This window comes from Palaemon carinicauda, chromosome 1 (assembly GCF_036898095.1).
Source record: "Palaemon carinicauda isolate YSFRI2023 chromosome 1, ASM3689809v2, whole genome shotgun sequence".
Lineage (NCBI taxonomy): Eukaryota > Metazoa > Arthropoda > Malacostraca > Decapoda > Palaemonidae > Palaemon > Palaemon carinicauda.
Genome location: NC_090725.1, coordinates 47,667,868 through 47,682,867, shown reverse-complemented (window position 1 = coordinate 47,682,867; position 15,000 = coordinate 47,667,868). Strand labels below are relative to the sequence as shown.

At 40.5% G+C, this 15,000-nt stretch overlaps 1 protein-coding gene across 4 annotated transcripts in view; it reads left to right on the top strand.

The window, feature by feature from the left end:
- The window catches only part of LOC137648021 (spermidine/spermine N(1)-acetyltransferase-like protein 1), a 53,718-nt gene that overhangs the window by 30,578 nt on the left and 8,140 nt on the right, over positions 1-15,000 (top strand). For all 4 annotated transcript variants that reach the window (XM_068380968.1, XM_068380977.1, XM_068380972.1 and 1 more), the window contains exon 4: positions 7,748-7,902. In XM_068380968.1, the coding sequence (XP_068237069.1) occupies positions 7,748-7,902 (155 nt within the window). The remainder of the gene's footprint in view (positions 1-7,747; positions 7,903-15,000) is intronic.

Here is a 15,000-nt window from a genome sequence, read left to right as displayed (position 1 = left end):
GTTTAGAAAAAAAAATAGAATTAGTGAAGAGCAGGGATTACTAAGATGGAGAAATTTGGTTCAGAAAAAATTTAAAAAAAAATTAGTGAAAAGTAGAGATCACTAAAATTAAGAAATTCAATTAAGAAAAAAAATAAAAATAGAATGAGTGAAAAGTAGAAATTACTAATTAATATGGAGAAATTCGGTTAGGAAAAAACAAAAATAGAATCAGCGAATAGTAGAGATTACCAAGATGGAGGAATTCGGTGAGAAAAAATAAAATCAGAATTAATGAAGAGTAGAGATTACTATAATGAAAAATTAGACACAAATGAACAAGATTCTAAGAACTACATCGAATTAGAACAAAAAAGAATACTCTCTCTCTCTCTCTCTCTCTCTCTCTCTCTCTCTCTCTCTCTCTCTCTCTCTCTCTCTCTCTCTCTCTCTCTCTCTCTCTCTCGTTTCGATATTTGACACACATACAAGTAAAAAAAATGATAGCATTGAAAATTTTATATTTTGACTTCCTGGAATTTCTATTCTATATTGAAAAATTAACAATTTTGTAAGGTTAAAGCTATGGATAATATACCAGATAATAATTGTTTTCATTATTATTATTATTATTATTATTATTATTATTATTATTATTATTATTATTATTATTATTATTATTATTATTAGCTAATCTTCAATCCTAGTTGGATAAGGAGGAAGTTTTAGTTCTAATGGTTCCAGTAAGAAAAAATACCTCAGTGAGGAATGGAAACAAGGAAATAAATAAACTAAATAAGAGAAGTAAATAAAAAAGAAAATATCCCCAGTTCAGTAACAAGGTTGAAATAGATATGTTACATATGAACTATGAAAACAGTCTCTTGTCATCTTTTTCAGCATAAACTATTCGCTGCATGTTTGATCTTTTGAAGGTCCGCCGATTCAACCACATGACTAAGATCATTCCACAATCTGGTGACAGCTGGTATAAAACTTCTAGAATACTGTTTAGTATTGAGCCTTATGATAGAGAAGGCAAGGCTATTAGAACAAACTACATACCTAACTAGAGGGACACTCAGTAGAGTGCAGACCTCCGCCTCGGCAGATTATTTCTTGACTTTTGCTCGATTGTAGCCTTCATTTTTTATCTTGACCTTTGACCTTGATCTCCCAAAATTTAATAATTTCTATCTTTTCACATAACAGTTAATCTCTGCAAATTTCATTACTCTACGATTGAAATTGTGGCCAGAAAGCTGTTCACAAACAAACATATACACACACCTACACAAACAGATAGTAATACATAACCTCCTTCCACCTTCGATGGTGGAGTTAACTATACTTTGGACTTTACGATATAGTTGTTCTTTGTCCGTTGGTCTGCCTTTCCTTCCACTTAGTGCAGCTTTTAAACTATTCATTTTATAAGTACACATTATGTGTTAATTAAGTAAAATACTTATATGCCTTAGTTTATAATGATAATCTTTACTTTTATTGAGAAGGTAGTCAGGTAATCTTAAAAAAAAATCTCTAATTAGATATTTCTAGATTATGTTAGTCTATCAGATATTATCAGTACTTTTAGTATTTGCCAGTTTTATCACTTCTATATGTAAAATATATCACATTGAATATATATGTTCCTGGCCAGTGGACTACGGAAATGACAACTTCTACATTTCTAGTTGAGAGCCAGGACCCGAACAATTACTGCCAGATCTATGATCAGAAAGCATCTAAAATGTTCAAAACACTTCCAGAAGACAGAAATCATTGCCATATCTTTCATCAGAAAGCATCTATAATGTTCAGAATACTTCCAGACGACAGAAATTACTGACAGATCTTTGCGCAGGAAGCAACTTGAATGTTCCACGCACTTCCAGATGATGGAAATAACTACAAGATCTTCGCTCAGAAAGCATCTAAATTGTTCAAACCACGAAAATTACTAGAAGATCTATGCTCAGACAGCATATATGATGTGCAAAAACCTTTCAGAAGACGGAAATTACTGCCAGATCATTCCTCAGAAAGCATCTATAATGTTCAAAACACTTCCAGTGGATGGATATTCCTACCAGATCTTTTTTCAAACAGCATTTATAATGCTCAAAACCTTTCCAGAAGACGGAAATTACTAGATCTTTGGTCAGAAGGCATCTATAATGTTCAAAACACTTCGAGAAGAGGGAAATTACTGACACATCTTAGCTAAAAAATAATCTATCATGTTCAAAACACTCCCAGAAAACGGACATGACTGCAAGATCTTTGCTGAAAAGCATCTATAATGTTCAAAACACTTCCAAAAGAAAGAAATTACTGGAAAATACTTGCTCAGACAGCATATATAATGTTCAAAACACTTCCAGACGACGGATATTACTTACATATCTGTTCAAAAAGCATCTATAATGTTCAGAATACTTCCAGAAGACGGAAATTTCTGCAATATATTCGCTCAGAAAGCATCTATAATGATCAAAACACTTCCAGAAGACGGAAATTACTGCCAGATCTTTGCTCAAGAAGCATATATAACGTTCAGAACACTTCCAGAGGACTGATATTACTACCAAATCTTTGTTTAAACAGCATTTATAATATTCAAAACCTTTCCAGGTGACAGAAATTACTAGAAGATCTTTGATCTGAATGCATCTATAATGTTCAAAACACTTCGAGAAGACGGAAATTACTGCCAGATCATTGCTCAGACATCTATAATATTCAAAACACTTCCAGAAGACGGAAGTTACTGCTATATCTTTGCTCAAAAAAAATCTATAATGTTCAAAACACCTCCGGAAGATGAAACTTACTGCCAGATCTTTACTCAGAAGGCATATATAATGTTCAAAACACTTCCAGAAGACAGAAATTGCTACCAGATCGTTGCTATGAAAGCATCTATAATGTTCAAAACACTTCCGAAAAAAAGAACTTTCTACCAGATCTTTGCTCAGACAGCATCTATAATGTTCAAAACACTTCCAGAAGACGGGATTTACTGCCATATCTTTGCTCAAAGGGCATCTATAATGTTAAAAACACTTATAGAAGATATAAGTTACTAGCAGACCTTTGATCAGAAGGTATCTTATAATATTCAAAACACTTCCAGAAGAAAGAAATTACTGCCAGATCTTTGTTCAAAAATAATCTATACTGTTCAAAACACTTTCAGAAGACGGAACTTACTGCTAGATCTTTGCTCAGAAAGCATCTATAGTGTTCATAACACCGCAAGAAAACGGAAATTACGGTCAGATTTTTTTATCAGACAGCATCTATAATATTAAAAACAATTCCAGAAAACGGAAATTACAGGAAGATCTTTGCTCAAAGCCCATTTAGATTGTTTAAAACACCTCCAGAAGACAGAAATTACTGTCAAATCTTTATTCAGAAAGCATCAACAACGTTCAAAACACTTCCAGAAGACAGAAATTGCAGCAATATCCTTGCTCAGACAGCATCTGTTATGTTCAAAACACTTCCAAAAGACGGAAATTACAGCCAGATCTTTGCTTAAAAAGCATCTAAAATTTTCGAAGCACTTCCAGAAGACGTAAATTACTGCCAGATCTTTGCTCAAGAAGCATCAATAATGTTCAAAACACTTCCAAAAGTCGGAAATTACTGCTATATTTTTACTCACACAGCATCTATAATTTTCAAAATACTCACATAAGACTGATATTACTGTCAGATCTTTGCTCAACTAGCATCTATTATGATCAAAACAGTTCCAAAAGATATAGAATTACTGCCAGATCTTAGCTCCGGCAATATCTATGATGTTCGAAACACTTCCTGAAGACGTAAATTGCTGTCAGATTTTTGCTCAGAAATCATCTATAATATTCAAAACACTTCAAGGAGACGGAAAGTGCTCAGACTGCATCTTTGATATTCTAAATACTTCCAGAAGACAGAAATTACTGCCACATCTTTCATCGTACCGCATCTATAATGTTCAAAACGCTTCCAGAAGATGGAAATTACTGCCCAATAATTGCACAGACAGTATATATAATATTCAAGGTACTTCCATGAGGCGGAAATTACAGACAGATCTTTGTTCAGAAAGCATCTATAATTTACAAAATACTTCTGGAAGACTGAAATTACTGCCAAATATTCGCTCAGAAAGCTTCTATAATGTTCAAAAGACTCCCAGAAGACGGAAATTACTGCCAGATAGTTGCTCAGAAAGCATCTATAATTTACAAAATACTTCTGGAAGACGGAAATTACTGCCAAATATTCGCTCAGAAAGCTTCTATAATGTTCAAAAGACTCCCAGAAGACGGAAATTACTGCCAGATAGTTGCTCAGAAAGCATCTATAATGTTCAAAACACTTCCAGAAGACGGAAATTACTGCCAGATATTTGCTCAGAAAGCATCTATAATGTTCAAAACACTTCCAGAAGACGAAAATTACTGCCAGATACTTGCTCAGAAAGCATCTATAATGTTCAAAACACTTCCAGAAGACGGGAATTACTGCCAGGTATTTGCTCAGAAAGCATCTATTATGTTCAAAACACTTCCAGAAGATGGAAATTACTGCCAGATATTTGCTCAGAAAGCATCTATAATGTTCAAAACACTTCCAGAAGACGGGAATTACTGCCAGATATTTGCTCAGAAAGCATCTATAATGTTCAAAACACTTCCAAAAGACGGAAATTACTACCAGATATTTGCTCAGAAAGCATCTATTATGTTCACAACACTTCCAGAAGATGGAAATTACTGCCAGATATTTGCTCAGAAAGCATCTATAATGTTCAAAACACTCCCAGAAGACGGAAATTACTGCCAGATATTTGCTCAGAAATCATCTATAATGTTCAAAACACTTCCAGAAGACGGAAATTAATGCCAGATCTTTGCTCTGAAACCTTCCTAAATGCACAAAACATTCCCAGAAGACGGAAATTACTACAATATCTATGCTCCGACAGCATCTATGATGTGCAAAAAAACTTCCAAAAGATGGAAATTACTGACTGATCTTTGCTCCGAAAGCATCCAAAATGTTCAAAACTCTTCCAGAAGGTGGATATTACTGCCTAATATAGCCAGGTCTTAGCTCAGAAAGCATCTATAATGTTCAAAACACTTCCATAAGACGGAAATTACTGCCTGAACTTTGCTCAGAAAGCATCTATAATGTTCAAGACACTTCCAGAAGACGAAAATTACTACCAGATCTTTAAACAATATCCATAATGTTAAAAACACTTCCAGCTCCACAGAACCTTACTGCCAGATCTTTGCTCAGAAAACATCTACAATGTTCAAAGCACTTCCAGAAGAAGGAAATTACTACCGGAGCTTTGCTCAGAAAACGTCTATAATGTTCAATACACTTCCAGAATACAGGAATTACTGCCAGATCTCTGCTCTTGAAAGAATTTATAATATTCAAAACACTTTCAAAAGACGAGAATTACTGCCGGATCTTTGCTCAGAAAGCAGCTGTAATGTTCAAAACTCTTCCAGAAGACCGAAATTACTGCCAGACTTTTGCTCAGACAGCATCTAATGTTCAAAACACTTCCAGAAAACGGAAATTACGGCCAGATCTTTATTCAGAAAGCATCTATAATATTCGAAACACTTCCAAAAGTCGGATATTTCTGCCATATCTTTGTTCAGACAGTATCTATAATGTTCAAAACGCTTTCAAAAGACGGATATTACTGCCATATCTTTGCTTAGAATGCATCTAAAATGTTCAAAACACATCCAGAACACGGAAATTATTACCAGATCTTTGCTCAGACAGCATCTATAATGTTCAAAACACCTCCAAAGGACATAAATTACTGCCATATCTTTGCTCAATAAGAATCTATATAATGTTCAAAACACTTCCATTAGACGGAAATTACTGTCAGATCTTTGCTCACACAGCATCTATAATGTTCAAAACACTTCCAAAAGAAAGAAATTACTGCCATAACTATTCTCAGAGAGCATCTATAGTGTTCAAAACACTTCCAGAAGGTGGAAGTTACTGCTAGATCTTTGCTCTGAAAGCATCTATGATGTTCAGAATAATCCCAGAAAACGGAAATTATAGCCAGATATATGTTCGGACCTTATCTATAATATTCATAAGACTTCCAGTAGACGAAGATTACTGTCAGATCTTTGCTCAAAGACAATCTATAATGTTCAAAACACTTCCAGAAGACAGAATTTACTGCCAGATCTTTGCTCAAGAAGCATCAATAATGTTCAAGATACTTCCAGAAGACTTAAATTACTGCCGTAATTTTGCTCAGACATCATCTATAATGTTCAGATCACTTCCAAAAGACGGAAATTACAGCCAGATCTTTGCTTAAAAAGCATCTGAAATGATCAAAACACTTCCAAAAGACGGAAATTACTGCCAGATTTTTGCTGAAGAAGCATCAGTAATGTTCAAAATACTTCCAGAAGACGGAAATTACTGCTAGATCTTTGCTCCATAAGCATCTATAATTTTAAGAACACTGACATAAGACGGAAATTACTCCATGATATTTGCTCAATAAGCATCTATAATAATCAAAATACTTCCAGACGACCAAAAATTACTGCCAGATCTTAGCTCAGGCAGTATCTATGATGTTCAAAACACTTCCTGAAGACGGAAATTACTGCCAGATTTTTACTCAGAAAGCATATATAATGTTAAAAACACGTCAAAAAGACGGAAATTACCTCAAGATCTTCGCTCGGACTGCATCTATAATGTTCTAAAAACTTTCAGAAGACGGAAATTACTGCTAGATCTTTCCTCACACAGTATCTATAATGTTCAGAATACTTCCAGAAGACGGAAATTACTGCCATATCTTTGTTCAAAAGGCACCTATAATGTTCAAAACACTACCTGAAAACGGAAATTGCTGCCGGATCTTTGCTCAGAAAGCATCTATAATGTTCAAAATACTTCCAAAACACGGAAATTACTGCCAGATCTTTGTTCAGACAGCATCTATAATGTTCAAACCACTTCCTGAAGACGGAAATTACTACCAGATATCTGCTCAGAAAGAATCTATAATGTTCAAAACACTTCCATAAAACAGAAATTACTGCCAGATCTTTGCTCAGACAACATCTATAATGTTCACATCTCCAGAGGATGGAAATTAGTGCCAGATATTTGCTCAGACAGCATATATAATGTTCAAAACTCTTCCAGAAGACGGAAATTACAGCCAGATCTTTGCTCAGAAAGCATCTATAATGTTCAAAACTTTTCCAGAAGACGGAAATTACTACCATATCTTTGCTCAGAAAGCATCTATAATGTTCAAAACACTTCCAGAAGACGGAAATTACTACCAAATCTTTGCTCAGACAGCATTTTATGAAATTGTATTATACATCTTACAATATTCTGTACAAAAATACATTCTTTCACCTTTCTTAGTGATGCAACTGACTTTGTTTCACTGGATAGCGAGTTTATATAAAAGAGGCCTACCTCGAAAACTTAATATTTTTTCCTACCTTGAAAGCTCTATTAAAAAATAAAGCTAACATATTAAGCCCCTTTAATAATACACAATTTTTCACAACACCTTTAGAACAAAATACAGCTTGAAAGATATGATTTTTTGTGAAAGGTAACATTCAACAAACTCATTTTGCAACTATAAGAAATAATCTGTCCGGAATTCATTATAAAATCACTCAATGTGATTTAATACCATGAAACATTTATTTTTTCTTGGCAGAATGCTTCAGCTGTGGAATGTAAGCGCTGTGAAGTCATCACGAAATCTCCAAATGAGTTTCTCCTCAGCCTCGGGGCCTTTGATGCTACCGACTTCGGATGCAAAGAGATGGTTTATGAAATTGAAAAAGAGGCGATAAAGGAATTGATCAAAAGGTGACGTTATCTATTTATGGTATCTTTTCCTTGAAAATAAATCCACCATTAATTAACGCCAAGGAATGTGTGTGTGTGTGTTTGTGTATGTATGCGAGTCCACACACCCATATATATATATATATATATATATATATATATATATATATATATATATATATATATATATATATATATATATATATATATATATATATATATATATATATATATATATATATATATGTGTGTGTGTGTGTGTATATGTATATATATATATATATATATATATATATATATATATATATATATATATATATATATATATATATATATATTTTTGGGCTCAAGCCATGTCGTCCTGATGGAAGTTCTTATAGGGTAGCTTCCTAGGGTATATTACAACTACGGCGATATTCCCAGAGAATTTACCTTAAGGTACCAGAATTCTAACTCCTGGAGCGAGTATCCCTCGTGAAAGGGATATCGCGACATATCAGAGGACGTATTCTAGACACGTCACATGGCAATCTACTACCTGAATAGAGATTCGTCTCGTAGGAGGGAGATTGACGAGATACGAATTCGGGAAAGAAAAAGGGGGGAGCCGCTCCCAAGGCTTCCCAATCCCCCGATTCGTATGCGTGCCTGGCGCCAATCCTGGCGCCATCTGTATTCCTTTTTGCGTAGCTTAACAACTCGGTGTTTTTTCCTGTTTTTCTCGCAAATCTTGGATTTATTCAGCTTTTCATGGCTTCTTCGTCTTCGTTGACCTCGGATAAGTTGAGTATAGTGTCTGTTATGTATAAATGTAGGCTCTTGGTAAAATTTTGAGTGATTAATAGGATTAATCTTTGATACAAGAGCCGTAGCCTACCAGAGGTGTCCTGGACACTGTCACTCGCTAGGTATAAATTAGTTAGTCAGAGTGACATTCCTGGTTGTTTTGCTTAATAAAATTTAGCTATTTAGCTTTACATAGGATTTCCTTTCGTGCTTAGTATTATTTGGCGAAGTATTCGCCATTCTGGCCTACGCTAGGCCATGTAGCCTAGTCGTTTGGTCCTAGTACTTAATGCATGATTATGGTTTTTCCGAGTGTAATTAAAATTTTATTGAAGCTTTAGGCTATATTTTATACATGTTAGACTGTGTGGAATATTTCCAAGATTGTATACGTGAGAGTTTCGGTGAATTAGGTAATCGATTCTCTTGGTGCCTAGGCTAATTGCTTATGGAGCCTTAGTATACTTTATCATACTCCCCGGTTGCTTTCTTTTCTTCGGAGAAGGTATGCAATCCCTTTCCCTCTGTTTAAGCCTTGGGCTTATCCCTAAGTGGTTTTTTCCGAATTTATTTTCGATAAAACTATACTAGGGTGTTACTGTACCTTCCTGTTCCAGCAGAGTCTGGTTCAAAGAGGGTCAGAACAACAGAGTTTTTAGTCTGAGTCCGTGTTGTTTGGCTTGGGGCAGAGTCTCCCTCGCTGACCTAACACTTACAAAGGGAGCTGAGCTCCCTTAGGTCACTGTCGTAGGTTTCTGTAGTTATGATTCCTTCTTGTGTGATCGACCAGACTAAGTCCTGTTGCTGTTCTCGGGGAGGATAAATCTTCCCTTGGGAGTTGCAACGCCTTCCTTGCTTTGGTGCTCTGGAAGCTGGCAGGTATTATACTACTGCGCTGGCCCTTTCCCTTAGATCTCCCTTAGGCTAAGACAGAGTTCTTGGCTACGGGTGATCTGTCACTAAAGCAAGGTTGGCAGGACCCTCTTGTCCCTTCCCCCTCTATCTCCGTAATGGCCTAGCCATTACTGTACTGTACCTTGCCAGCCGGCAGAGCTGGCCGGCAGGGGTATTACTGTACCATATGTCATTCTACTTCTGGACCTAGTATAGGTTGGGATTTGGATTGACTAAGCCCATTGCCGGCCGGCAGAGACGCTGGACGGCAAGGGTCTTATGTTTTCGAGTGCTGCCCGGACCTCTCTTGGTCCCTCATCCATGCCTGCCGGCAGAGCCGGACGGCATTGGTCAAGGAAGCCTGAATTAAGTTTCTCCCCTTCCTTATATGCACTCTTTCGGTTGCCGGGCTGGGGGGGTTGTGTACACTCTTATCCCGGCATCCATTCTATTTTCTTCTAGTGCTGTACCTGTCCCGGCAGCCGGCCTATGAGGCCGGCTGCCGGCCTATGAGGCCGGCAGCCGGGCAGGGGTAGTCTTCTGGTTCTTTTGCTGCCGGTTGGCATCGGTCTTGTACCTTTGCCGGCCGGCTTATGTCAGTCCTTGTCTGCCGGTCACCAAGAGTGTGGCCGGCAGCTGGGTACTACCTTGTGTAGTTGCTGGCCGGCAATCATTGCCGGCCAACACTGGCTGTTGCTGGCCGGCAGCTGCTGCCGCCGGCACAGGCATTTGAACCAGAGGGCTGCCGCCCTATAGCTGTTAAGTAGTATACTTTAAAGCTAATTGTGGTGTGTGCCGGCCGGCAAAGGCAGGCCGGCACACATCCTCCTATACTGTACTAGTATTCTTCTGTATAGCATATACAGTAAGAAGAAAACTATAGTAAAAGTTTAGGTACAGCACTGTATCTTCTAACACTATTGTGTTTTCTTACACAGCCCTTTGCTGTTGCCCTCAGACAGGAAGCAGAGTTCTTCCCCGTCTATTATCCAGGATTTTTAAAATCATTGCCTAGGTGTGAGCTCCACCTGTTTCCTATGGAAACCTTGCATTGGTTACTCTAGTAGAGATAAACCATTTTTTGATTTTATTATCTGGAAGGCTGCAACAATGGGTTGTGAGGGAAACACAAGTGTGTGTCTTTCATTTATGAATTGTTATGCTATACTATGCATATCCAGTGATACATAGTTCACTTGATACTCATGGAAATTTCTTCTCTTTACAGAAGGACACTCCGAAGTGGGGAAGTGCTTTCTGCAATGTCAGCAGCAAGAACCTCTGCGGACATGAGTTTTGTAGGAGACACGCAACATACGCTGTCTCCAAGGATGATCTCCGGTATTGGGACCCTCAGGTATGTACTGTGTGCACTAACCTGATTAATGAGACATTTAAATAGCTAGGAAGAAGCTTCGTACCTGGGTAAGGGGCTTCCAAAAGTACACTTCTGGCCCTTATCTTCCAAGTGAGAAGATGAGGGCGTATCTTTTCCCTAAGGCATCAGCTGAGGCAGTGATTCCCCAGCCTCAAGAGGAGATCCCCTAAGTTCAGATCCAGGTGGATGCTGAAGTCGCGGTCGCGATGCAAGACATCCAGCTAAATGACAGGATATCTGATGTGGACAGGTGTCAGGAGGAAGACCTCCTTGCAGAAGCCCAGGATGAAGTTCAAGTCCCTCTACATCGGCCGGTCTCCCAGTAGAGCTGGGACAGGCCCTCTCTTCTATTGTTGGAATGATCCAACAAATGCAGAAGGAGAATCACGAGAAGGCGGCTGCAATGGAACTGCGAATGCAGTGCCTTGCAGAATCACATGGGCCCCAGAAAAGCTCAATGTGAAAGACCTTCCTTTGTGCTCGGATGCTAACCCATGGAGGTATGCTGAGCACATGTCGATGACGACTGGAAAGATCGTCATCTCGGATATGCTGGGCTCAGTTCCCCTGGAGGGTGGAATTCTGGCCCAGCAAGGCACCATATCCGGACTGTTATGTCCGGCTGAGGAAGGAACCAGCTTCAAAGGAGGAGACAGAGCCGAAGGAGGTCATAGTGATGACCATGCTAAGGCTCAAGCTCTACTTTCATCTTCGATGAAAGAGAGGGGCTTCTCTAACTCAAAGGTAGCTGCATTGAATAGGAAGCTCCCTTCCTTTGTGTCCTCGCCTACTAGAGCCTTCCCCCTTTTTACAGAAAGGGTTTCTGGCTGTACTAAAAGCAATCGAGGCCGGCAAGTCTTGCCCCTCCCTAGAGGAGTGTAAACCCTTGTCGCTGGCCCTGCCTATGGACCACAAAGATTGGAAGGACGTCCATCTTACGTTCTAAGTGGAAAGTTGGAGGCTGATATTGCCGGACGTCAGTTCGGCAAGGACCCCCCTAAGCTGTCTGACTTTCTTTTGCGAAGTGAGCTCGATACAAAAGAAAGACTGACTGCCTCAATGTCTCTTCAGACTACTCTCGAGACGATGGCAAGTGACCCCAAGGTCCATGAAATGTTCATGGTAGTGGCCAAGCCTCATCTGGCCACAGTGACGAAGGACCTTTATGGCTTCGTTAAGGCAAGGAGAGCTTGTAGGGAGTTCGTGTTTACCTCGGCTACAGTGAGGCACGAGCTAAAGAAACTAATCTCCTCCAACATTTGGGGAAAAGACCTTTTTCCCTACCGACTTGGTCAAAGAAGTTTTTGATAAAGCCACCTTGGAGAATAGAAACCTTCTCCAGAAGTGGGACCTGGCTATCAAAAGAAAGTCTTCCCCGGATGAGGGTCCTCAACCAAAGAGGAAGACTATGAGGACTAGGCTGGCCGAGACGGTAGCTCCAAGCCTCTTAGACAGCAACAGCAACTGCAATTGCCATTGCCCCCAGTGCCCCAGATCGTGGCACAAACCCCGACCACCTTTCAGTGGGTACCCCAGGCCGTGTCGACACAGTCCACGGCATTCACCCCAGCGTTCGAAGGGCAGTCTACTTCCTTCCGAGCAAAGCCTAGAGGAGCAGCCAGAGGCTCGTCTAGACGCCCCTCAAGGGGAAGGGGATTCAGGGGTGGTCGTGGTCAGGAAGGCAAGACCTCAGGACGGCAGTCCAAGTGAGGTGATACCGGTAGGAGGGAGACTTCTGAAATTTCGGGATCGGTGGACCTTCGATCCCTGGGCCCACAGCCTACTCAAGAATGGATTGGGCGGGAGCTGGTACAGCACTCCACCCCCGTACCTTCGGTTTTTCCAACACTCCACCCCCGTTATGGAGGAGTACGTTCAAGAACGGTTGGAGAAAAAGGGTGAAGCCCATCAATTTCTAAAGGAGGCTGTTTTGTGTTCCCAAGAAAGACTCGGAAAAGCTCAGAGTCATTCTGGACTTGTCGCCACTTAACAAGTTCATAGTGAATTGCAAATTCAAAATGCTAACACTGCAACACATAAGGACCTTACTGCCCAAGAGGGCATATTCCGTCTCTATAGACTTGTCAGATGCCTACTGGCACATTCCAATTAGCCATCGACTCTCCCCCTACCTAGGGTTCAGGCTACAGCGAAGACTACACGCCTTCGGAGCCATGCCATTCGGGCTAAACATAGCCCCAAGGATTTTTACGAAGCTTGCGAGCGTAGCTCTCAAACAATTTCGCCTAAAGGGAATTCAGGTAGTAGCCTACCTGGACGACTGGTTGGTGTGGGCAGCATCCGAGACAGAATGCTTGCAAGCTTCCAGTCAGTGATCCAGTTCCTAGAGTACCTAGGCTTCAAGATCAACAGAAAAAGTCTCGACTTTCTCCATCTCAAAAGTTCCAGTGGCTAAGATCCATTGGGACCTTTTGTCACACCGTTTCTCCACCCCAGCGAAGAAAAGGAAGGAGATAGCGGGTTCTGTCAAGAGACTTCAAGATTCCGAAAGGATATCAAGACACGAGCAGGAGAGAGTACTGCGCTCTCTCCAGTTTGCTTCGGTGACAGACCCAGTGCTAAGAGCACAGCTAAAGGATGCAATCGGAGTTTGGAGAAGTTATGCATCAAACGCGTGAAGAGATCTGAGAAGACCAGCCGCTTCGGCTAAGTACTCTTCTCAGGCCTTGGTCCCAAGCCAGACATCTAAAGAAGTCAGGTTCTTCTTCAGCCACCTCCCCCGTCGGTGACGATTCACTCAGACGCCTCAAAGGAGGGATGGGGAGGTCACTCTCATCGGAAAAGTCCAGGGGACTTGGTCCAGGCTATTCAAGACCTTTCTCATAAAACTTTCTAGAAGCTAGGGCAGTGCTCCTTACCTTAAAGAAAGTCTCCCCGCGTCATTCGTTCCACAGAAAGTGGTAATAGACAGCGAGGTAGTTGTAAGATACTTGAATCGACAAGGATCAAGGTCACCACCTCTCAACCAGGTGATGTTGGCCGTCTTCCGATTGGCGGAAAAGAAGAAGTGGTACCTGTCGGCAGTTCACCTTCAAGGAGTCCGCAATGTGACAGCGGACGCTCTATCCAGGTTCACACCGATAGAGTCGGAATGGTCCTTAGACGCAGGATCATTCTCCTTCATTCTGAATCAGTCCCAGAACTGCAGATAGACCTCTTTGCGACGAAAGACAACAAGAAGTTGCCCCTGTACGTGCCCCGTACGAGGACCCCTTAGCGGAAGCAGTGGACGCGATGTCCCTCGACTGGAACAGATGGTCCAAGATTTATCTGTTCCCTCCTCACAACCTTCTGTTGAGGGTCCTCAACAAACTGAGATCCTTCAAAGGGTAGCGGCAATAGTGGCCCACAAGTGGCCGAACTGCGTGTGGTTCCTCCTGGCATTGGAACTGTAGCTGAAGTTTGTACCACTACCAGATCCAGTTCTGACCCAGCGAGTCCAGAAGTCAACTGTCTGCGCTTCATTACAGAAAACCCGGACCCTGCAGGTCATGATTTTCTCTCCCTAGCGGTGAGAAAGCGTTTCGGGATTTCGAAAGCCAGTATAGACTTCCTTGAGGAATATAAATGCAAATCTACTAGAAGGCAATATGAGTCATCTTGGAGAAAATGGGTGGCCTTTTGTCAAGGCGAAGATTCCGCAGGAGATCTTGACAGACTTCTGCTTATCTTTTTTCCCCACCTCCATGGTCAAGGGTTGGCAGCGAACACGATTTCAGCGTGTAAGTCTGCTTTGACAAGACCCATTCTATATGCCTTCCAGGTCGACCTAGGTAACGAGATCTTTAATAAAGTCTCGAAAGCCTGTGCTAGGCTCAGACCTTCAGCACCTCCAAAGCCCATTTCATGGTCTTTAGACAAGTTCTTCATTTCGCTTCTCTGTTGAGCAATGAAGAATGTGCGTTAAAGGATTTGACACAAAAAGTTATTTTCCTAATTTGCACTCGCGTTCGGGGCCAGGGTTAGTGAAATTGTAGCCTCTCGAGAGAGGCAGGTCGTGTTCAGTTCCTGGATGGGGAAGAACTGAACCTGTTTCCGGA